This window comes from Coenobita brevimanus, chromosome 20, assembly GCF_032717465.1.
Source record: "Coenobita brevimanus isolate Jiangsu-jjx chromosome 20, ASM3271746v2, whole genome shotgun sequence".
Classification (NCBI taxonomy): Eukaryota; Metazoa; Arthropoda; class Malacostraca; order Decapoda; family Coenobitidae; genus Coenobita; species Coenobita brevimanus.
In genome coordinates this window covers 8,440,366-8,463,770 of record NC_136973.1, presented here as the reverse complement: position 1 = coordinate 8,463,770, position 23,405 = coordinate 8,440,366, and the positions used below count along the sequence as shown (strand labels likewise).

At 43.4% G+C, this 23,405-nt stretch overlaps 1 protein-coding gene across 1 annotated transcript in view; it reads left to right on the top strand.

Moving 5' to 3' along the window:
• Nucleotides 1-23,405, top strand: part of LOC145391972 (mitogen-activated protein kinase kinase kinase 4-like) — a 503,013-nt gene that overhangs the window by 80,563 nt on the left and 399,045 nt on the right. Inside the window, exons 6-7 of the mRNA XM_080266482.1 lie at nucleotides 937-1,062; nucleotides 4,653-5,473. Of these exons, the coding sequence (XP_080122608.1) occupies nucleotides 937-1,062; nucleotides 4,653-5,473 (947 nt within the window). The remainder of the gene's footprint in view (nucleotides 1-936; nucleotides 1,063-4,652; nucleotides 5,474-23,405) is intronic.

The window sequence follows — 23,405 nt, the reverse complement described above, 5'->3', positions numbered from 1 at the left end:
AGCCACTGTCATGTGTACAAGGCTGACACATGCAAGTGTACATACGAGCAGCATCGTTCTTAATTAAATGAATGAGCATTTGTTAGTAGTTTACCCACCATTGAGCTTTTTTGTTCATATTTCTGGATGTTCCCATTCTTATCTGTTAGTGGGAAATGGGAGTAGGTTGGTTATGATGTTGATAAATGTCCACAACTGAAAATAAACAGCAAATCTGATAAATGTCCACAGCTGGAAAATAACAAATCTTCATTTCAGCACTTTTTTTTTTTTTTTTTAAGTCAAGAATTAATTTAGACAAATTGCTAGATAAAATTTCATTGTTGCCTTATAAAGCTGATATGTTTTTTTGCCCCAGTTTACTGTACCAGGTGTAGGGAAAGAAAATTTGGATTCTGGTTTGCATACTGTGTGTTCAGAAAAAAAATAAATAATAATAAAAAAGTAGTGGTGCACATTCCACACAGAATGATCCTGATGCCACAGGTGATGGATACTGCCTTATGCCAGGTAGTGTCACTCCATGTTAGTAGTCCTGGTTTATTGAGAATGCCGTGTATCAATTTTTCTGCTGTCCAGTTGAAGTACCATACTATCACTGTATGTTCATTCACATGAAAATAAATTCATTCTTTTTGGATTTAATGACCAATATGGATCAGGTAGGATTTTATTGTTCCTGCATGGTACCTTTTTATTGTGTGCTGATGGTTATGCCTGTGTGGTGAGTCAGGGTTCAAGGGGCTGGAACAATGAGTGTGTGGCATGTCGTTTATTAGCTCACCCCCTATCTTGTCTTCTCTTTCCTTGCTTCGTACCCACTACTTCCCCTCATTCTCAAGTGGAAAAAGAGGTCAGGGTAATGATGATGATGATGATCATGATGATGATGCTTATAATGAGGACTCCGTGTAATGAAAGCACTGTCTGTTGCAGAAAAGTGAGGAGGAGGTGATATACCAGCAGGAGCTTTTTGAGATTCTGTGGCTGGAGCTGCAGGCATGGCAAACTGGCATGGATTCCACCTCCTTTGACACCCAGCTCATTGCTCTTAGACACCAAGTCAGTTATGCTCTTATGGCTTCTTTAACCTATCATAAACCTAAGCCTAAACTTGCCTAAGCCTTGCCTAACCTAATCTAATCAACCTATCCTGTCCTCTCCTAACCTGATTCTAACTTGGCCAGATCATCCAATCCAATCATATCCTATTATATGCCATCCTGATGACCTGACCTAACTTAAACCTAACCTACCCTAACCTAGTCAACTTAATCTAAGGTAATGCATGCCTTGCTAATGACTCGAAAGTAAAACATTGGTTTCATATTCTAATGTAAAAGATCTTGAATAATGGTACAGTCGTTTACAGGGTGATGATTGGCTGGTAAGTGCTAACCTCCTCCTAGGTCAGTGGTGACCGAGGTTAACCCTTTGGATACGCAATTCAATCAACCGAACTTCCCTGAAAACCTGTATATGGAGTTGATTTTTCAGTGCTTACAGAAGTAAAAAGTTTTATGGTCAAGGTTTAGAGCTTGAATTTACACACCTTATGCCACAAACCAGATTATTTTAGACCAACTGGTTCATGAGCTATAGCCCGTCAAAGTTGAAAAAAGTTAACGACTCCAGTTTTCTGTGTGCTCCCACCCTCATCCTCTCCTCCCATTATTGTCCTCACCCACTCCCCTCCCCCCTCCCCTCTCTCCTCTCTCCCCTCCCCTCCCTCCTCTCTCCCCTCCCCTCCCTCCTCTCTCCCCTCCCCTCCCCTCCCTCCTCTCTCCCCTCCCCTCCCTCCTCCCCTACCCCCCTTCCTTCCTACCCCCACCATTCTGAATTTTCTAGATCAATTTTTTTTTTTTTTTTTTTAACAATAGCATGCAAAATAATTATTTTGGTGTTCCTCATTCACTCCCAACACCCTTCCCCCCCAACACTTCTCCCCTTCTCACCTTCCCTCCCCCCATCCCCTTCCCTCATGGCTGTGTAGCTGTCAAAATAAAAAGAAATTGAGCCAAAGCATGCAAAATCTTTATCTTGGTGTTACTCTCACACACCATCATCCCCTCTACCCTCACCCCTTTCCCCCGTCCCCTCCCCTCAGAGCTGTCAAATCTAGTAGCTGTAAAAATTTCATGGGAAAAAAAGCTAAAGCATGCAAAATAATGATAATGGTGTAAGAGAAAGACAAACACACAAATACACAATTCTCCCCCCCCCCAAAAAAAAAAAAAAAAAAAAAAAAAAAAAAAAATGGAAATTCATTAAAAAAAAAATTAAAAAACACACATTCCATGTTTCGTGCATAGGTGCATGCAATTACACAAACAATAACCTGGTACGGAATGAAAACACGTGATGTGAATAGGAACAATGATGCATAATGCTCCGGAGGGGGGGAAGAGGTAAGCAGACGGCATACTACAGGGGGTGGGGGTTGGGGTGGGGTGGGGAGAGGCCTGGAGGGGTGATAAGGGGGTATAGAGGTGGAAGATAGACACCAGAAGACAAAGAGGACAGGCAGAGAGGGAGTACAAGGGTGTGGAGGATGGGTAAGGGGGATATAACCCTCCCCAGGGAGACAGGGAGGAGGGAAAGGAGGGGAACCACGGTGGCGTGATGGAGGATGGTGGGGGAAGGGGAAGGAGGGAGCAGGATGCGGTCAGAGGTGAGGGAGGGGGAGAGGGAACAAAGGTATTGGGACAGAGGAGGGTGGTGAGAGGACGGTGGGGGAATTTCCCCCCCGTCATGGGTAGGGGCCCAGATCCTCCCCCTCCCTTCTCAGGACTTAGCTCTCATTGGTTTGCATTGATATATGTCACAATCGTGCTGAAGCCTAGTGTCCACAGTTTTTTACAAAGGCTCCTCTATTGATCACATTCGGCATCTGTCGAATTCTGGAAAAGGATCAATCAATCCTGTTAGTACTTTAGGGGTTAAACTCATAGAATATTTACTAGAGTAACTGTTTAACAGTTAAGGATTAACTGTGCAAATCCCTGTATCATGGCACAGTTAATAAATACCAGTAGATCTTATGTTTTAGTTGCATTCCCATCAGCTAAGGGTACTCCTTAAAGCCTGTTCCTTAACCACTTCAGCACAAAGATTTGTTTTCTGTGGTTTTTATGCTATCTCTAGAATGTTTTATTCATTATAGAGGAGATGTCTGACTGGAGGGATTAAGACTAAATTAACCTATTTATAACCATAGAATCCTCCTAAGTTGAATTAAATTGCCTAGAGGTAGCAACACTAAAACATAAAAGGATTCATTTTAGTGAAGAGGCTAACAACATGCATCTGCATGTGGCATGGTAACATTCTTATCCATGGTATTTGTAGAAATGGCTAAAAATATATCAGTTATACATAACAAAATGTAAAGGCGTCATATGCAAAAATAACCAAAGAAGAGGTGCAAAGCTACTTAACACCTTCACCCTGAGCTTTTATTTCATTTTTCCCAGACTTATAACTGATTGGTAAATTGCAATATCATCTTTACTGCCAGCTGAACACTCCCCAAATGGCCAGTTCTAAAGGTTGAGAATGATACACAATATGTACCATTAAGTCAGTACCAGTTTTGGTAGTTAGATCAGGAGAGGCTTGCAGTACAGCACTGTGCAAACAAGAAGACAGTGTTGAATGAAGTGACCACAGAAGCTTGGATCTGGTCCCCCCCCCCCCCCAACAGAATGAGAAGCAGTACGATAACAAGAGGAGTGCCTTTTTCCCAATCTAATATTTGTCATATCCTGTCATAATAAAAATATCCAAACACTTTATACTGCCGGCAGCAAAGATGGAAGTTGCCACATGAAGTATATTTATATGACAACAGTATAAAGTACACAGCAGAAGAATATGAAAAAGAAGATACTACCTGGCATTTGAGGAGTAGTGAAAAATGTGAAGGACTTGACACAACACTGGCAGGAGACTGTAGACAGATTTTGGCCCATTTAGTAGACTCTAATTTTAATCCCATTAGCTACTGAAGTTAGTAGCATGGAAGGAGGCATATTTTTCCCTCAATTTAGCCAGTTCAGTAGTATAACTGAGATAGTTTCCAGCATCCAGGCAACTAATCACATGAGTTATAATATTCTGTGGCTAGTTGTCAGGTGTAGAGGTAGTCAGTTTTGAATGACAAAATAACTGACTTGTTCTTCAGTTGAAGAAGAAAATCTACGAGCACTAGATTGGTGTTTGATGTTAATTTATTTACTACTTCAGTCTTTACTTATTAGTCTAGGATGTGTGCAGACAGTATTTAAAGTGAAACAACTTTAAGTGAGACACTTTATAGCAAATCATGAGCAGCTTTTAATGTAGGGATATTAATTGAAGGGCAGCTTAATCCCTTCACTCCAGTGATGTATTTAGTTTATTTTTGCCATCTCCAACTGACCTTACTGAGCTTAGGAGATATTTTTCTAAGTGTTGGGATTAGATACAGTGATCATTTACCCCTTCACTACAAGCAGTCTACCTAAAGCTAAATAGCCTGGGTTAGCCAGGATAAGTATGTAAAACATAGCACCAGGCTGAAGGGGTTAATAATCAAGCACCTTTAAAAGAAGACCCTTTACTAAGATCTCCCACTGATTCACTACTGACTCATCTTTTCTTTTTTCTTGCAGGTTTTAGATGTAATTGATGAAGTTCTCAACTATAAATTTGATCCTAATAAACATGAAAAGGCAGGTGACATTGGTGTGGATAAGTCTGTACCTGATGTAAATGATGTAGTGGCTTTTTCGGACCTTAAGATAGGAGGAAAGACTCTGCCCAATACAGACACAGTTGATGGTGTGGGAATGAGCAGGATGGTTGGAGGGGATGATGAGTGTGGTGGTTGCCTTTCAATCTGGTGTATTTCATGTAAAGAAAGACAGACAGAAGGCATTATCCAGGTTGCTACTTTACTAAAAAAATTAGACCATGTTGAATCTTTGTTCCCCTCAACTAAAAAGTTAGCATTTCATTTTGTAGAGTGGGAACAACCAGAATTTGTCAGCAGATATAGAGCTCTTTGTGTGTGGTACAACACAACCGTTCAGTTGCGTATGAAAATTGAAGTTTTGGGTAAACTACTGGGGAACATGACAAATACACTCATCCCATGGCCTAAGTTTGACACAAGCTATAATGGAGCAGTGACCCCAACCTCAAGCTATGATTCTGGCGCACCGGTGGCACCGCAGTTTGAAGAACCACATCAGGAGGTGGAGAGCCACATCCATAAGTCTACTTCAGCTCCCAGTGTGCGATTTGTAGTTGACTATGATAAATCAGACACCAGCTCCAACCCATCAGACTCCAATAACTCAACTGACTCAGGACACACAACTGCCAGTACCAGTAGTGGCTTCCTGATGCCTCCATCTCATGTTCCTGCACAGACTGCCTCAGGACTCAAGCGCTGTCTTAGTGATATCTTCGTGGAGGCCAATCCTTACAGGTAATACATTCACAAGTTTTTAACCCCTTCAGTCCAGTGACATCTTCAGTGCAGTCTTGCTGCATTTAGTCAGTTTTATTCAGTAAAAGAGAGTTTTCAGTCTGAAGGGGTTAAATAAGTCTTAAGACCTCTTATCTAGAAGTCTGCTCCAAGTTGTGTAAAACTGTCCAAATGTGGCAAGAAAAAAATGTAAATGACATCTTTCAAGAGAAGGGGATTAAGCTTGAAATGCTGTGTACAGAAAGAGCCATCATTTGTTCCCTTGTGTGGCTTTTGTGTGTGTGTGTGTGTGTGTGTGTGTGTGTGTGTGTGTGTGTGTGCTATCAAGGCCATAATGATTTACCCCCCAAAATATATATATATATATATATATATATATATATATATATATATATATATATATATATATAATATTATTGATCATCATCATCATGTAATCCTGTGTTGCCCTATGAGAAGAGTGGGAGTCCAGGGCAAGGCAAGTTGGTCCTGACATTTAAGATGAGAGTGGCCAGCCTCACTCATCCCTGGGTGGCATTACACAAGCAGTAGACCCCAACCACCTCTTGGATATAAACCTGCCCAGGCTCAATCCTATTGGAGCACCTTAATTGCCCAGGGCTGGATTAACCGTGTGGTTGGCCTGCAACATATGGATCTCTTTCATCCATTATTTCCAGTGAATTTTTGGCACGGCCTATAATTACCTTTTTTGATGGCCCTTATTTGGATGCCCAAACGTATATTTATTCCGCTCTGGACGTCTGGATGGCCTGTGACAGGCCTTGGCCTGGTAGGCAGTTGCCCATTTTGCCTATACCTGGTAATGCGGCCCTGTAATTGCCCACTAATCCACCAGGCGCCATAATTTGGTTATGTGGTTACCACCCAGCATAGTAAATGGTTTCCTGGTGTACAGGAAACTATTTGGCTTGTCACTCAGTGTAGAGTCACCCATAGGCAGAAGGAAGAGGAAAGAACGAAGGAAAAAAAGACAGAAGAGGGAGTGTAAAGTCACCCGTAGACAGGAGGAAGAGGAAAGAATGAAAAAAGTAAAGACAGAAGAGGATGGAAGAGAGGAAAGGGCAGTCATCCAAGGGCAGCACTACATCGAGTGAGTGGATGGTGAGCGCCCCCACCTACAGTATAAAGTTGTTTTGCCAGTTTCCTCCAGACTCCAGTGGTACTTAATGAAAATAGTTTTGATGTTTTGGAACACATTCCCCAGTGCTCAGAGTAGGTTAATGTGTGAGGGGCAGGGGGGAAGTCATCACTTCTGACAGTGGTGGCCCTCTACCAGAGGGGAGGGGAGGGGGGGAGGTGATGATTAGAGTGATTTTTACAGCTGGTTGCTGTAAGCTTTCTGTGGGAAAGTGTTGAAATTAGAGGAAACTGAGATCATATGAATAATGGGTATTAAAACATTCTAAGTTTCACTATACAGTATTTCTAATACAGTAGAACATTGCTTTAACACGAATTGATTCTAAATTACAGATTTAAAGTGATACCACGGTTATGGATCTGTTTTAGATACTGTAAAACAGCTTTCTTATTTAGTGTGAGTCACATCAGATGCATGTTATAGACAAGGCAGTTGCCTTATACAGCACCTGGTATATTTCTGCCACAAGCTGTCACCAAGTGTCTATTATAGTACAGTATGTAGCCAGCGTCCCATGCGTCCTCGCCCCACCCTTGCCCAGGGTGACTTTGTTCGTTGAAGATGCATGATTTTTCTTTGTTTAAAATCACTTTTTGCATTAACCATCACTACCAAGATGTCTAAGAGGCTAGCTTGCAAATCTTCAAGTATCCCCCACCCAACTAACAACAATAACAACAACAAAATCCATCACACTAGACCAAAAATTGATTTTGTAAGGCATCTGCGCTATCAGAAAGAAAAACTGAGCTGTGGATGGTGAGCTGTTTGAGTTGGACTTGGTGTCTTCCAAGGATGGTTAAGTAAACTTTGTCAGAGAACAGCATTACTACAAAATTGTAACTGATTAATTACAGAGAGGCAAGTGTTTACATGTGTGAGTGTGTGTACTTGTGTGTGGATAATGAGGCAGCAGTGTTACCTTTGCATAACAACTGATATTTCAGCTAGATTATATATTTTATGAGGTGAACAAAAGTGTGTCTTTAGTAAACTCTGAACAGTGAATTATGCCATGATAATATTTGATATTTTAAGAGGCAAGCATAAAGCTTGCAATGAGAAGCTAATTGGTAGAGAAGAAGGTAGAGACAGCTGTCTGCCCTGTTCCCAAACAGCCTCACTGTAATGAACTTCAGTTGTAAAGTAAGGTAATCATTGTGTTGCTTTTGTTCGTTATGTATTTACATGGATTATTCATTCATTTTATTTCATCATCCAATTCTGTGTTGCCCCATGAGGATCGCAGGAGCCCAGGGCTAGGCAAGTTGGTCCTGCCATTTAAGATGAGAGTGACAAGCCTCACTCATCCCTGAGTGGCATTACATGAGGAATAAGTCCCAACCACTTCGTGGATATAAACTGCACTGGCTTAATCCAGTTAGAGCACCTTAATTACTCAGTAAACCACCAGCCACCATAATTTGATTATATGGTTACCACCCAGTGTAGTAAATGGTGTCCTGGTGTACTGGAAACCTTTTGGCATGTCAATTAAGCATATTTTTTTTCTGTAGATATTTAGAAGTTAATGCAGTCATAGAATGGATTCACTTTTTTTTTATTGATTGTTTAGTGATGGATTTTTTTTCTTTTTTCTTTTTAACTCCTAAAGCTCGAACGATGGACATAGCCATCATAAAACAGGTGTTCAGGGTTCTTTGCATGATAGACATAGCTATTTTGGATTTCTTGCCAGTGAATGAAGTCCTCCCTATTTTCTATGGCATCCAGTGTGTAATGTAAACATATTGGAGGTGGGTGAGCAACACTGGGAGTCTTCCTCAGGAAATGGGAGGGGTAGGAACGATGATTTCTGATTCCATAGACTGTAGCCCAGTTTGCTTGCTGCTGCCTGGCCCTTGCCACCTCCATCCTTGCCAGGCCTCCCACTCATGCAGAGACGGGGAAAGTGATAGTGCTATTGGGAGAGTTTTAGGGATGACAGTATCATCATTTGGCTGCCCATTACAGCCCCCCCAACCTCCTCCTCCTCCTCCTCCTTGTTGTTGTTGCAGCTTGCGGGATTTGACCAAATTAATGGCCCAGTACCCTTCCAATGCAGACTGGTTAGGGCCTCTATGTGCGGGGCAGCTGTCAAGGTGTATAGGTGAAGTCAGACATGTACCACATGGCACGTTGCCATAACAGAGAGTTCCCATTACCCTCTTCCAGAAGGATGTGAAGAGATAAGTTGAAAACTCCCAGAGATGCCAGAAGGTCTCTCAAAAATGTGTGAAGAGAATGGTACCAAGTGCACCATAACATGAAGTGTTCTATGGCTTCTTCAATCTGGGGACACCATTGGTACCAAGGGTGCTCTATCATACCCAAATGGTACAGGCAACTTGCAAGGCCTGTGTGGCCCAACAACAACCTGTTGATGGCAACATCAATGTCCCGACAGGGAGCGAGCCCAAGGATGTGCGGGGGTCAGAGCAAAAACACTCCAGGTAGGAGGCATGGAGGTCGGTTGCAAGGTTTGCATTCCAGTACAGCGTGTTGGCATTGTGTGCAAGGTTAGGGAATGTGGCGGCATCAGGTGCTATATAATAATAACCCCTCGTTATACAATGGCTCTTTATACGATATTTCACTTATACGATGTCGACATTTTAGTACTCTACACTCGCTATATGATGGGAACGACTCGCTACAATGATGGATCGTCTGTGGCTCAGTGAACAGCGAACGCAACGCAAACGTCCCCACACAGTCGGCGCTGGACAACACACACTCGTCGACCGGTCCAACCTCATCAGCCAGCCCTGCCCAGCCAGTCAGTTCTGACAGTTATGAGTGAGGGCTGTGAGGCCCTTACTGTCCCATAGCCTCGGAGTCGGGACAGTTCGCTGTCAGGATGATTCCCCATCATGTTTATATGTATCAGTTTATTTAGCAGGTAAACTAGTTTTTGAATTATATGAGCTATAAATGTGATGGTGGTTTATTGTTTCTATAATGAATGTAACATATGGCATCAAATAATGGGTATTAACCGAAAAAAATATAAATATATTGAAACGCGAATCAAGCGATTTACGATCTCTCCTTCATCGTTTAACATAAAGCTACATATGAGACATTGGCATTTATATAAATGCCTAATGACCGTAAGTGAACGATCAGCATACTTTGGAATTATACGAATAATCTTCATATTACGTCTATAAAAACGTTTCAGGACAATTCGTTGTCAAATCAGTTCGCCGTCACAACAGTAACAAGACAATTTACCATGAGGACTTTTCGCCATCATGACGATTCCCCATTGTTTATTTACATATCAGTTTATTTAACAAGTACACTAGTTACTGAACACTTGTAACTCTTCAAAGTCGTTTTAAATGTACTGTACCCAGGATGTTTTAGTACCAATGGAAATTAATGAAGACAGCTATGGGTGATGCTAGAATATAATACAAAGTCAACTACAGTGAGGTAGAAACAAGTTAATTATTGTCTAAAAGAGCAACTTGTGATATCCAAAGCATACGCTATTGAATGAACATAGACGTTGATAAATCCCCGTGAAAATTATATAGTTATTAAAGTATCAGTTAATCAATGATAAGTATAATTACATAATGATGGGGAGTTGTCCTGAAGGGGAATTGTCTATATTCTGACGGCGTATTGACTTCATGGCGAATTCACTCAGAACCACATCAACAACCCTACTTTTTTTTTTTTTTTTTAATGCGAAGGAGAAGGAACCAAAGGCCAGGAGCCTGCAATTATTGTTCCTTCGAAGAGAAAAGCAAAATACAAGAGAGAGCCAAATTCAAAATCTGATCATTTCAAGATGCTTGGACACACTGCGTTTGAAAGACTGGGGATCATAGGAAGCAGGGAATACACACAGAGGGAGACAGTTCCAGAGTTGACCCATTGCATAAATGAAGGACTGGGAGTAACGGTTAACTCTTGCAATAGAGAGTTGGACAGAAAAGGGATGAGAGTTTGCTGCTAGACGGGTGCTATGCACCCGTCTTAGAGGTGAAGGAATGCATGCAGACAGTTCAGAGGAGCGGAATGAAGTTCTTCAGAAAAGGTAAGAACCGTATACTATAGTTTTCATGTTTTTTTCCTACAAATTCATTATTAATATATTACTTTAAATGTTTAAACATAAGGATATTTCATGTATGTGAGCATTAAGGTGCGTGTATGTGGGAGTTTAGGCAGGTCTGGGAACGTATCCCCATTTACTCCATGTTATAATGGGCTCGCTATACAATGGGGTTTTCAGGAATAGAACCCCATCGTATAACGAGGGGTTACTGTACCAATGTGATGGAGGTCAGTGCCATCCTTACTGCTGCATCTGCAGTTTCATTGCCACAGATACCTACATGTGAGGGAATCCATTGAAAGCAGAAGTGCCAGGGAGGAGAGGTGCTCCAAAATAGTATGGACAAGCCTGACATGAGTCATAGGATGATCTGAGAAGAGGATGGTAAGTGAGGACTGTGAGTCAGTATATAAAACCACTGGTTGGGGGTGGAGGAAGGTCCATACAAATTGAAGGGCCTGGAGGATGGCTGGAAGTTCCTTAGCAGGACATCATACTGGCCAATGAAAGATTAGGTTTAGCACAGGGAAAGGTCCTCAGAGTAGACCACCGAGGCCAAGGAAAATGAAAGGGAGTGGGACACATCTGTGTAAATTCTAAAGGCATCCTTATGAAAGGAGGAGTCCATGCCAAGGAAGAGCATGGCCAAGACTGCATCTGCTGACTTCAAGAACTGCACAAGGAGATAGGGAGAGATAAAGGGAGACAAATCCATCCAAAGGGGTATAGGAGAGAAGGGTCACTGTGGCAGACGTGGAGAAGTCGAGAGAGAGTCCCATTGCCTTCATGACGCCAGTGAGTCACCACCATCCACATCCACTCAGCTTGACACTTTGCGGGTGTGTGGGAGTGTAACATATATCCATATGGTTTAAACTTATACATCTATCTATAAGTGATATAGAGAAATAAGAAAAATTTCAGTGTTGATAATAAGTGTTTACAAAAGTAAGGACTGATGCTCATTTAGTGAAGTAAGACTGTAGAAAAAAATGTATGTAAGCTATAAAGATAAGAAAAACTGAGGTACTGAAAGTAGGTGCTATAACCAAAACTGTACTTTGGTTTGTATCATCTGGTAATGGAAAACAAGTTGTGGAAAGAACGGTGAAAGTGATCTTTCGGGGCAAGTACAGTTACCCCTCCAGTTTCATGTGTCCATTGATATTTTTCACCATTTATGCAGAGATAAACCCTACCCAAATTTCTTTTATGTGGGAAGGAATCTGGTCTGTGTGGAACGTCCCAGAAATTGGCCCCCCCAAAACATGGTCTGTCGGATGCCGACGGTCGAAAGTTCTGCAGTTACATGTCAGCATGGCTGCCATGCAGGTGCACTCTTTGTTCTCTTCCCTGTCCCTGTCTTCTGCATTGTAGAGCAGGCAACCTTGACCTTTTGTGCTTGCGTTCAAGCATCCTGTGTGATCAGCCCTGCACAACCTTGGGAGTGCTAATTGTTGTGCAATTGCTTCGCTTCCTTCTGCACAAGATGTCAGTGAAGATAGAGTCAGGCCTCAGTGAATTCCCTTGTCACTAGAAGAGAAAAGGGGTATACAGTACAACAAAGGTTAAGAGTGGGTTGTGAACATTGCTGAAAGGTACGATATAAATGAATCATTTGCACCGTTTGTAATTACTGTACTGTATGGAGATAAAATAGAATGTGCTGTGTTACTAGCTGATGGACCAGATTCAGGAAAGTGGTCATATGCTAAGAATGAAGTGCTTTTGAAAACAGAGAAAGTGTTGTACAAGCATACCCAAACCTCAATTTTTGACCGATCATTATTTGACAGTTCATTGTTTCAACATTTATAAATCCATACCGTTTTTCGTTGTTCGACGTGGTTACCCCCACCATTTCGACAATTCAAACCGTTCACTGCCAGACAGACTGGCTGAGCTGCCCCAGTCTCCCACATTCTGCCCTGCTGATCGGTTGCCACTTCATCCGTCTGCATTTCTATTTGACCATGTGTTGTTTCTCCTCATCATTGCATTAGAAATGAAATAAATTAAAAACATTCCCTCGGTTTAAGAAGTAAAAGGTGTAAAATGATAGATATTGGTATTTTGTTAAATATGAAAGTGACGCATGGATTCAAGCTGTTTTCTTATAGACCTACGTCCTTAACCCCTTAACCGCGGGGCGTCACTTTCGTGACGCTCGGCCACAATGGATCATACCGCGGGGCGTCACTTTTGTGATTCTGTGTTATTTTGAATTATCCCGGGCTCTCAAGTGGTGGCTTGTATCATCTATCAGTACTGCCAATGTCCAACACTAGTCAGCACTCCAAATCTCATCTGTACTCCCATCCATTGTTGACATTTTAGCGATTTTACCCCGTTCGTGACTCCCCTCCCTACCTGCCCTCCATTACCCTCTCCTCTCACCTCCCACGCCGCGCCGCGCTGCGCTACGGAAATTTCCCCCTGGTTTTTCCACAGATTTCATCCATTGTAATAAGCCCTATGCCCTATATTTATACCTAATAATATATACCCAAAAAAAAAAACAGGTAAGTGATAGTGTTATACTCCAGAAATTGGCTAATTATCACCTGACAAAACCTCACGTGCATTCATTCGCTACATTACCACGGTAATTTCCCCTTTGATTTATGCCTTGTAATCGATGTCTGTAATAAAAATATATATCAGAAATGAAGGGAGAATCCTAACTGACATTTACATTCACCTGGAACTACCTATTTCTTTATTTATTGCCGAGATTTTCTACCTATAAAAAATTAGCCTGTAAGTTAGCAGCAGTCAGCCTAAAGTGTCATTGTCAACCCTTCCCTTCTCAGATAAGCCGCGGCATTTACTTCCTTGTTCTCCGCTGTAGAGAAAACATGTCGCACTCGCGCCCTGCCATTCCTGCCGCTTCTGCGCCCATTGCAAAGGGCCCCGTGACCTCTACTCCAAAGAAAAGTGTTGAGGCAAGCAGGAAAGGCCTCAGTGACTCTGCAGTGGCACGAGAACTTGCAAAATTGTCCATGATAATGATGGACAGTGACTATGACGATTCGAGTGAGGTTATCGCGCCAGAAACAGCGACAACGAGTGCTTCAATAAGTGAATTAGTGTCTAGCTCCAAGGGAAAGGAGCCTTTAGTGCAGGAAGGACAAGAATTTGGGAAGGGAGTGAAAAGGCGGCGTGTTAGCCCCAGAACAATGCCCCCACGTGACCCAGCCCGCCATGAGTCACGAGTGCATTCGCCTCCCTGTTCCCCAAGCCCCGCTTTACTCATCTCGTCATCATCGTTGGCTGAGTTATCTCCGGAGTCTTCGTCGTCGGAGTCACCACCAGCATCAACAGTGAAGGCAGGCCGTAGAGGTAGAGGTAGATCTAGGAGAGTGAAAAGTAGTGTAGCTAGTAGGGTAAGGGCTGCTAGTGCTGTACGGCAACCTAGGGTCAGTGAGAGTGACCTTGACAGAGATAAGCCTCCCTCACAGCCAACCACCACCACCACCCGCCCTACACCACCACGACAGGGAATCCTGGTCGCCTTCGCATGGACGGAAGGGTCAGATTTTGTCCCCGAAAATCTTGTTTTCGATGAGAGCTCCTCAGGAGTTCAGCCTGCCTTCACTATGGACGAAAATGCTGAGTGTGTCGACTACCTATTGGCCTTCCTAGATGACGAAGTCATGCAGCACATATGTGATGAGACCAACAGGTATGAATCACAACGTGCTGCTAGTGGTACAGGTGCAGCCAAGATGCAACAGTGGTCCATGCTGGGAGTGCAGGAGCTGTATGTGTTCTTTGCCCTCATGCTTCTCATGCCACACTCCAAGAAGCATGAGTTGGAAGAATACTGGTCCATGGACCCCTTACTACCCTCACCCACCTTCAATAAGTACATGGCCAGAGATCGCTTCCGGAACATCATGGGAAACCTGCACTTTGCCGACAACGATGTACCTTCCCAAACCGACCCACTCTGGAAGATCCGGGAGATTCTGAGCAGAATGAAGGATAAGTTCATGTCATTCTTCCACCCATTTCAAAAGGTTGTCATTGATGAATCCTTGGTTTTGTTCAGAGGACGTCTTCGGTTTGTTCAGTACATTCCAAGCAAACGCCATCGCTTTGGAATTAAGTTCTTTGTACTGTGCGACTGTAAGACGGGGTACATCCTTGACTTCGTCATATATTCAGCCAGCACTGTCGATCTCGATAAAACACACCCCCTTGGCTTCTCAGGCTGTGTAGTGAAAGTGCTCCTAGAAAAGTATTTTGGTGGGAATCATGTGCTGTATACAGACAACTACTATACAGCACCGAAACTTGCCAAATACCTTTCTGAGCACGGCATTGGCTCCTGCGGCACTGTGAAAAGTAATAGTGCCAACTTCCCCAAATTCCCAGAGGTGGGAACCTCGCAGTGAGGAGACGTGCACCTACGCAAGTGTGAGAAGATGCTGGCAATACGGTGGCATGACAAGAGGGTCGTGCACATGCTCACCACCGTACATAAGGGGGAGATGAGAGACAGTGGGAAGGTCGACCGTAGGACAGGCAAACCTGTGATGAAACCTGATGGCTGTGTTGGACTATAATATCAACATGCGGCTGGTGGACAAGTCCGACATGATGATTGGTGAGATCGACTGCCTCAGGAAGAATACTAGGTGGTACAGGAAAGTTTTTCTGCATCTCATAGATATGACGATGCTGAACGCCTTCATCCTGTTCAAGATGAAGGTCAAGCCACCCAAGTCCTTCTCCCTGAGGTTGTTCGCCAGGACTTGTGTCCAGCAGCTGCTGGAAAGATATGGTAGGGTGCAAGCAGCAACTCCAAGGCGCCATCCAGTAACACTTCCCAACCGACTTGAGCAGAGGGCGTATATGGATCGGCACAGACTTGAGCTAATGCCTGCCACAGGGAAAAGGAAGGCTGCGATTCGCAGGTGTCAGGTATGTGCGCATACCACACGCCGCACACCTGAGCATAAACGCACCTCTTGGTAGTGCGCTGAGTGCCAGGTTCCCCTCTGTGTTACCTGCTTCTTTGATTATCACAGCCAGAAGCAGTTCTAACAGTGCAAGTGTGGAAGCAGAATTATTTGGAAATAATGTGTAAATAGCAGGTGAAAGCAATGGATGTTCAGTTCATATGATTGAACAGTGTATTATAGTTTTATCTTACTGAAAGTGACAGTGAATAACATAGTGTAAGTAAAATAGCAGGGTAAATATTGAAAATAGAATAGAAAATGTAAATAGTAATGTAAGTAATTAGTAATATAAGAATATGAGTACAAATAATTTATGTTATAACAGTGAGAGTGAATCCGTGGCTCTCTACTTATTTTACTGACTGAAAAATTGAATGACTTCAGTGACAATAAACTAATACGACTGAAGGAAACTTATGGAGAAAGACTCCAGATATATATAAGTGTGATATAGTAATAGAAATATAAAGTGTGAGGGGTTTTATGAATAATAAATGACAGAGTGCCTAGAGCGAAATAGCGCAAGTGCGACGATCAGATGCGCTCGTAATTTCCATTGCTTTCACAGTGTTTTTTTTTTTTAGTATGGATCCCAAACTACTTGAAAATTGTAGAATAGTGTTTATAGTGTTTGTATCTGGCTGTGGTAATCATATTACGGGTTGTCGGGAAGTGTAAAGTGGAGACTTCTTTACCCTACTTCAGAGGTCTCCACAAGTCCTACGGTAACCGACAAAGGCTCAACAATCATTCCAGGAGAAAGCTGAAGGTATGTGCCATAAGCATATGTAATTTTATTATTCTAGGACTAATAACTGATTTTTGGCAAATATTTTTTGAGAGTCTGTTGGAGCCCAATTAACCCCGCGGGACACGCAAGTCATTGGTAAACAAGCCCGCGGTGTAGGGGTTAAGGAAAATTACTCTAGTACTATACCTCATACCATTTAATCTGGCCAGGCATGTATGGCAACACTGTTCCTGCCAAGATTCTGATTGGGTGGAGGTGTTTGTTCGATTTCGTTGTTGCTTAAACCAATACAGTAATCACTCCAATATCCGGATCAATAGAGCCATCGGTAGGTTCGGATATTGGTTTTGTCCGGATATTGGGCCCCAGCTTATGGACTTGTACTTACGGACCCTAACACAGAGAAACACCTATACAACTCCCTCCGGACATGCATAGCACCTATTTAACACCCAAATCACACCAATAAGGCACATAAATGACTGAAATAAATGCAATAGACACATAAAATGTGGGTTTAGAAGTATGTTCATACATTAATAAACATTCTGGTACTTATGGACTCTAACCGAACCTAACCTAACCGAACCTAACCGAACTCTGAAAAACACATTCCTACTGCACATGCATGAGGTAAGTTTAGTATGGAAAGAAGTACAGTATGACACTTTCTGGTAAGTATAGTATGGGAAAAAATACAATATGAAACATTCTGGTAAATATAGTATGGAAAATAGTACAACATGAAACATTTTGGCTACTTACAGCAAGTCCCTGGCCACCTCGATGAATAACCGCCTCCTCTCGGACTCTGACAGTAAGAACGATTTCCTGAAGCACTTGCACTACACTCTTCCTGAAGTCTTGCACTGAACTTAGTCACTAACACACAGAAGTCCGTTCTTTTCACAGTGTTCACTTTAGTCCAAATAATGTTCCATTAAATTTAAGTGTTGCACATTAACTTTTCCCAAGTTTTTTTAAGTTTCCAAAGCCAAAACAAAGAAGGTTAGTTACGTTAAATTTCTTTTCTACTTAGTCTTTTCTCCCAACTTGAAAACCTTAACACAACACACCGTTTTTTTCACTGCACAACACTCAAAATTCCCGTGTGGTCTAGTGGAGAAGTTCTTGCTGTTTATTCACTGTCAGAGCCCGAGAGTATCACTGGCAGGCGTCCAAGGGGTGCATCGGTGGGTAGTGGTGATGGCGTACCGACTACAGAAGACTCTGAAGACAGCCGCAAACTCACGTCGAGCGGTGACTCCACTGTAGCTGATGTGCTGGGCTGTGGCTCGGAGCATGAGGGCCTGTCTTGGGGAGGCAACGGAGTGGAACCAGGGCTTGGCACAGCGGGGGTCACGGGCCTGAAAAAACTGTCAATCGTTGACTGACGCAAGGACCGACGATTCTGGCGATTGATGATGCGCTGCCGGAAAGCACGCACTTCCTCCACGAGTCCCAAGGGCCCCATCTCCCTGTCGCAGTCCCGGGTGTTCCAGGTAGTCGAGGACGAACTCTTGATGGTCGCGGAGTGCGCTCAGCTTGGGGTTGGAGGGAGTTGTGTCCTGCTGGGCGGAGTCTGCATCATATTCGCCTTCGTCGTCGGAATCTTCAAGTTCGGGACTGACACCAGCAACCGAAGACGCGATCTCGATATCAGACAACGTCTGATACCCAGGATCGCCTTCGTCGTCGTCCAACCACTCACGAACATCGTCCACATCAACATCGTCGCCGTGCGTACGTAGCCGTGCATGGAAGTCATCCACGTCAAACCCTAGGAAATCGTACTCCACATCTGTTCCGAGAAGCAGACGAGACCAACCATTTTCAAGAGTTTTCACAGGGACTTCCTTCCATGCACTAGCCCAGTTGTACAGCGCAGACTTGATGTTGTAGCGGCGAAGGTTTTCCAAAGTCCGCTTGCCTCGAGTGTCACGTCCTTCCCTGCGCTCGTCCTCGTCCTCGAGAACCACCATCACCTCGTCCAGGAACTTCCGACGGTACAGGCGCTTTGTTGCCACGATCACTCCTTGGTCCATTGGTTGAATGAGAGCAGTCTTATTAGGTGGCAGAAACATGCACCTAATACGGCCATTCTCAGCAACCAAGTCCTTGTCGCACGGGTGGGCAGGTGCATTGTCGAGGAGAAGGAGAGCCTTTACCTGGTCGCGAGGAATTCCCAGTGTCTTCGTCTGGTAATGTATGACCTCCTTGACGAAGTGATGGTGAAACCAGTCTTTGAAAATCACAGCTGTGAACCATGCTTTCAAAGAATGGTACCATACGACAGGAAGGACATCCATCACCCCACGAAGGCACCGAGGCTGCTTTGCACGGCCAACAATAACGGGCTTAAGCCGGTGCATGCCGTTAGCATTGGCACAACACAAAGCAGATATCCGTTCCTTAGAAAGCTTGCGGCCAGGTACAAGCTTCTCCGTCTCATCGGCGAGAGTGTTCGTTGGCACCGAGCGATAGAATAGGCCAGTTTCGTCAGCGTTATAGACTTGACCGAGAGTGAGGCCCTCCCTGTCGATCAAGCCTTTCACCTTGTGCCGAAACTCGTCCACTCCATCCTCGTTAGCGTCCAATGCTTCGCCATGTGCTTTACGGTTAGTAAGGCCATGTCGCAACTTGAACGCGAAGAGCCAACCCTCGGATGCCTTGAAGTCTAGGGCGTCGTGAAGCCTTGCAAACTTCTCAGCAGCAGCCTTCAGCTCCGTTCCACGTACCATCACACCAGCTGCACGTTGCTGTCGATACCAAATCAACGTGGAGCGGTCGATCTCTGCATACTTGGGAGTAAACATAACCTTCCTCTCCACGTTGCGTTTGCTTCTCGACGAGAAGTCAGCCGTGTACTGCATGAGCTTGTCTCGGGAACGCTTGATATCAAACAAAGTCGACCGGGCCAGGTTGAACTCGCGGAGAATGCGAGAGGAAGACCAACCCGCATCAACCTTCTCCAATATCTCCCGTTTCTTCTCCAGAGTCAACACCACTCTCTTCCTTTTCTCAGGAGGCGGGGCCATCATCACACACACTAAGAGTAGGGCAGAGAGCAGCAGGAGGCCTTGCAGCAAGTACGGCACCACCACAAAAGCGAGCACGTGGGCAGCCATGACGAAGAGCGTAGGTCTTGTCGCGGTGAGAGACAGGCGGGAAGTGGGGAGGATGCAGCGGCGCTCTATCGGACGTCGGAGGAATGACGAACCAAAACAATGCTCTCACGCGGCGCGCGCGGCAAGTTCAAATTACGGACGGCAAAAAATCGATTTTTTTTCCAATTTTTTTGGATTTTCGGACCATTTTGGGAATGTTTGATCCCAGGACGATAAGGTTCGGTTAGTGGGGATGTTCGGTTATTGGGCGTCCGGATATTAGAGGGATTACTGTACTTCCTTTATTATCAGATATGATACTGAGTTTGTCAACAACGCAGTCGTCAAAAGCAATAAGAAATCCGTTATATACTTAACAACAATGAAATTTTCGTTTGAAGATAGAGATATGAGTCAACAAAGTTTTATAACAGTCCAAGTCACGGTCAGCATTCAAACAATTCCTTTATATCTCCGACACTCCATAATATAACAGAAAATTAAGGAAATCTGCATAATCTAAGCATTGGTATAACATATTTAAATTTTAATATCAGTTCGTACTGTTATAATAGAGGAGATATAATGAAATAGTTTTCCTTTAGCCTACTTTGATTTTCGTGATTTTTTCAAACCTCCCTCCCTTGGAGAACTCGTCTTTTCACTAGAATTTTTAATTATTCGGAGTTGTGGCACGATTTAAGAATGCGGACTGATCTTATAATGTAAACATGTGTTTTACCAACGCGTAGATTAAGCTGGTTTCCTTAATTTTCTTTTATATTACGGAGTGTCGGAGACCTGAAGGAATTGTTCGAATGCTGACCTTGACTTGGACGGTTATAAAACCTTGTTGACCCATATCTCTATCTTCAAACGAAAATTTCATTGTTGTTAAGTATATGACGGATTTCTTATTGCTTTTGACAATTGTATTGTCGACAAACTCAGTATCACATCTGATAATAAAGAGAGTATCGGGTTTAAGCAACAACAAAATCGAACAAACACCTCCAGCGAATCAGAATCTCGGCAGGAACAGTGTTGCCATACGTGCCTGGCCAGATTAATTGGTATGAAGTACAGATATATCTCAGGTCATTAAAATTTGATTTTCTGTCAACAAATATTGTAGAACAAATGAAATATTACAGAATGCCACCAGAACATCTCCGATAGTGTGTTTACTGCCGATCTTGTCGACTGGGCATGACTTCAGCACACCAAAACAAACTCAGATATATACAATTTAAAACCATAAATAGCAGTGGAAGCATAACTGGAAGCGCTGAATCCGAACTGGGGAGCTTTGCCCCTCGGTGATTATAACCTATCTACCGAGTGCAAACTAAAATGTGCATTACATAAAATTTGCACTAAAACAAAATCCTGTGTTAGAGCGTTCATTAATCATGGCGCAATCATCAGACTGCCAAGTGATTACGAAGATAGGTGCAATGCAAATCTTTATGTACATGACACAGGAGACATCTATTAAAATTTGGTACAGGTTAGTAAAACAGCGCTCAGCAATTAAATTAAATCACTTCGGAATCTGTAAAATATAAGATACATGCAGTATTACGTACAATGATGGAACCCCTATTTACAAAAAATTTTGCACACCAACATTTTAAAAAATCACAGTATATAAGCCAGTCTATAAAAAAATAACAAAGGATCGTGTCAACACTTCTATCCAGTAGGAAGTTTGTAAATGCATGTCACTAACATACATATTTAATGGTATTTTTTTCCATCTTTATTGAATATTTTTTGATTGACAAAGGTGGTCAGGAACCTAACCCCCCTATTTCTTAACAATCTTAAGGGAAAAATAGGTTCATTATTCAACCTCTTTTTATGGAACTTGTCCCTGTTGAATAGTGGAGGTGTGGTGTACTTTTGCATTCAAAATGAGCATAATCTTCCCGTGGATAATAGTGCTATAAGGCATAAAGCATTGGAGGTAGATGCCAAAGTTATGACACTGAATAAGCCTCTGCCCTTCTCGATAAGCAGGGGGTGGTTTGCCAAGTGATGTGCCCATAAGGACCTTCACCATGGCAGGGTCAGTGGCAAGGATAGTGACTTGGAAGGGTTTGAGGCCATTCCCTATCCCTTGAGGGGTTAAAGGCACTGCTTATTCCCCGTCCTCTAGCCCCTCAGCCTCAGATAAACCCATCCCCGACACCCAAGCATCGCTCCAACTCTTGTCATGATAAGTGATCACCACTCACTGTATTTAAGTACACACTAATTAACCCATTTTTATGTTCAGTGATGTTCATAGAGGTTGTGTGTTTTCAACGATAGGTAAATGTTAGGTATGATCTTTAGGGGGTGTCAAAACTTTTCAAGAGGGCCAAAAAGGGGACTTGAGAATATTTTTGGATTTTGCTACACCAGTTAGCCTCATCACATGGGTTTCTGTGGTACCATCTGGACAAATCAATTTCCACTGAAAAATTCAGTGATACACAAGCCACGTACAGTACCGTCGCGTCCAGCATGGTAATATTGCCATTCATGGGTCACGTGTTGGACCAAAAACGTGTTGGACTAACAATAGAGCTTATGGGGAAAACTGAATTATGTCAGCAACCCTAGGAAAAGTCACCCTAAATACCTACCATATACCTATACATATATTGGTACTATTGTAATTATAATAAATGGTACTGTGCTATGAATGATAACTAACCTTTTAGGATAGTGTTGGTGGGCTTGCTGGGAATGGAAGGTGGTATCCAAGGCTGTAGGTAGTCCTACTGGGTCCCCGGAGGATGGCTGCTGGCGTCACTAGCGGGTAATGGCTGTTGCTCCTCCTTAACCTCCCTCATAAATCCTTCGAAATCACACTCAGAATCACAATCTTCGTCCACAGCCATGGAAGGTCCTGCTTCTGCCTGTCCTAGCACTGTAATCCCCGGCAAAGTGCATGCTTCTCACACTGTTGCCAGAGCCCCGTCTCGTGACTGTGGAAAGTGATTGCTGTCGCTGACTTGGTAGAGAATAAGGAGAAGCAACTTTGTTTATAAACTGGTACGCACGCCGATGAGAAGGGTTTCAAAACGATTGATATTTATTCTAAAATATTAATATGTATTCAGTGTCAGGCTAAATGTTCAATGCTGTAATACGATACATTCTCTGTCGAGTCGCCTGGGTTTTGGTCACACTGTTTGGCCATCGTATCCTCGGCAGGAATCCATCCAGATGAATTCCAAATGCCCGTGGTATCGTCAGCAATTTTACCACGTTACCGTTCCGACTTACCATCGTATCCTTGGCAAACCTGGTATGAAGTGCCGTGTGATAGCCTTCGGCTGCCAGGATCTTGTCTTGGCTTTTTATTATGATCACGTTGGCTTCATTCATGTCGTAGGCCTTGGCAATGTCACCTTTCCTCTCCCCTTTCTTCTTCCTCTCGATGCTTTCTAGCTTGGTGGCCTGAGGGAGGTGCCGACGCTTCTTGGGGTTCTCAGAAGGCTTCCTAGGCATCGTGAGCAGGGTAAAATGCAGTAACAAGGGCAGAAAATGCAGCAAGAAAAAAGCACCTTCCAATGCAATTATGCAACTGAGTGACGCTGTGGCGGGAGAAATTTAAACAAAACATCACGTGACACCAGAAGCGTTTTTAATTGGGCGGCATCACGATCACGTCACGATAGCGGGCGGGGAAGGCTACTTGATCAGAAGTTTTCTTTGGCTGTCATCATCATGGGAATGTCCAGTATGACCGTGTTGGACCAGGGGTGATCGTGCTAGAGTGAACTCTGCGGATTTCGCCCACTCCTCGGAGCTCTGTGCGTGTTATGCTAACACACTCGTGTTGCAGTAATTAAATCGTATTAAATAATA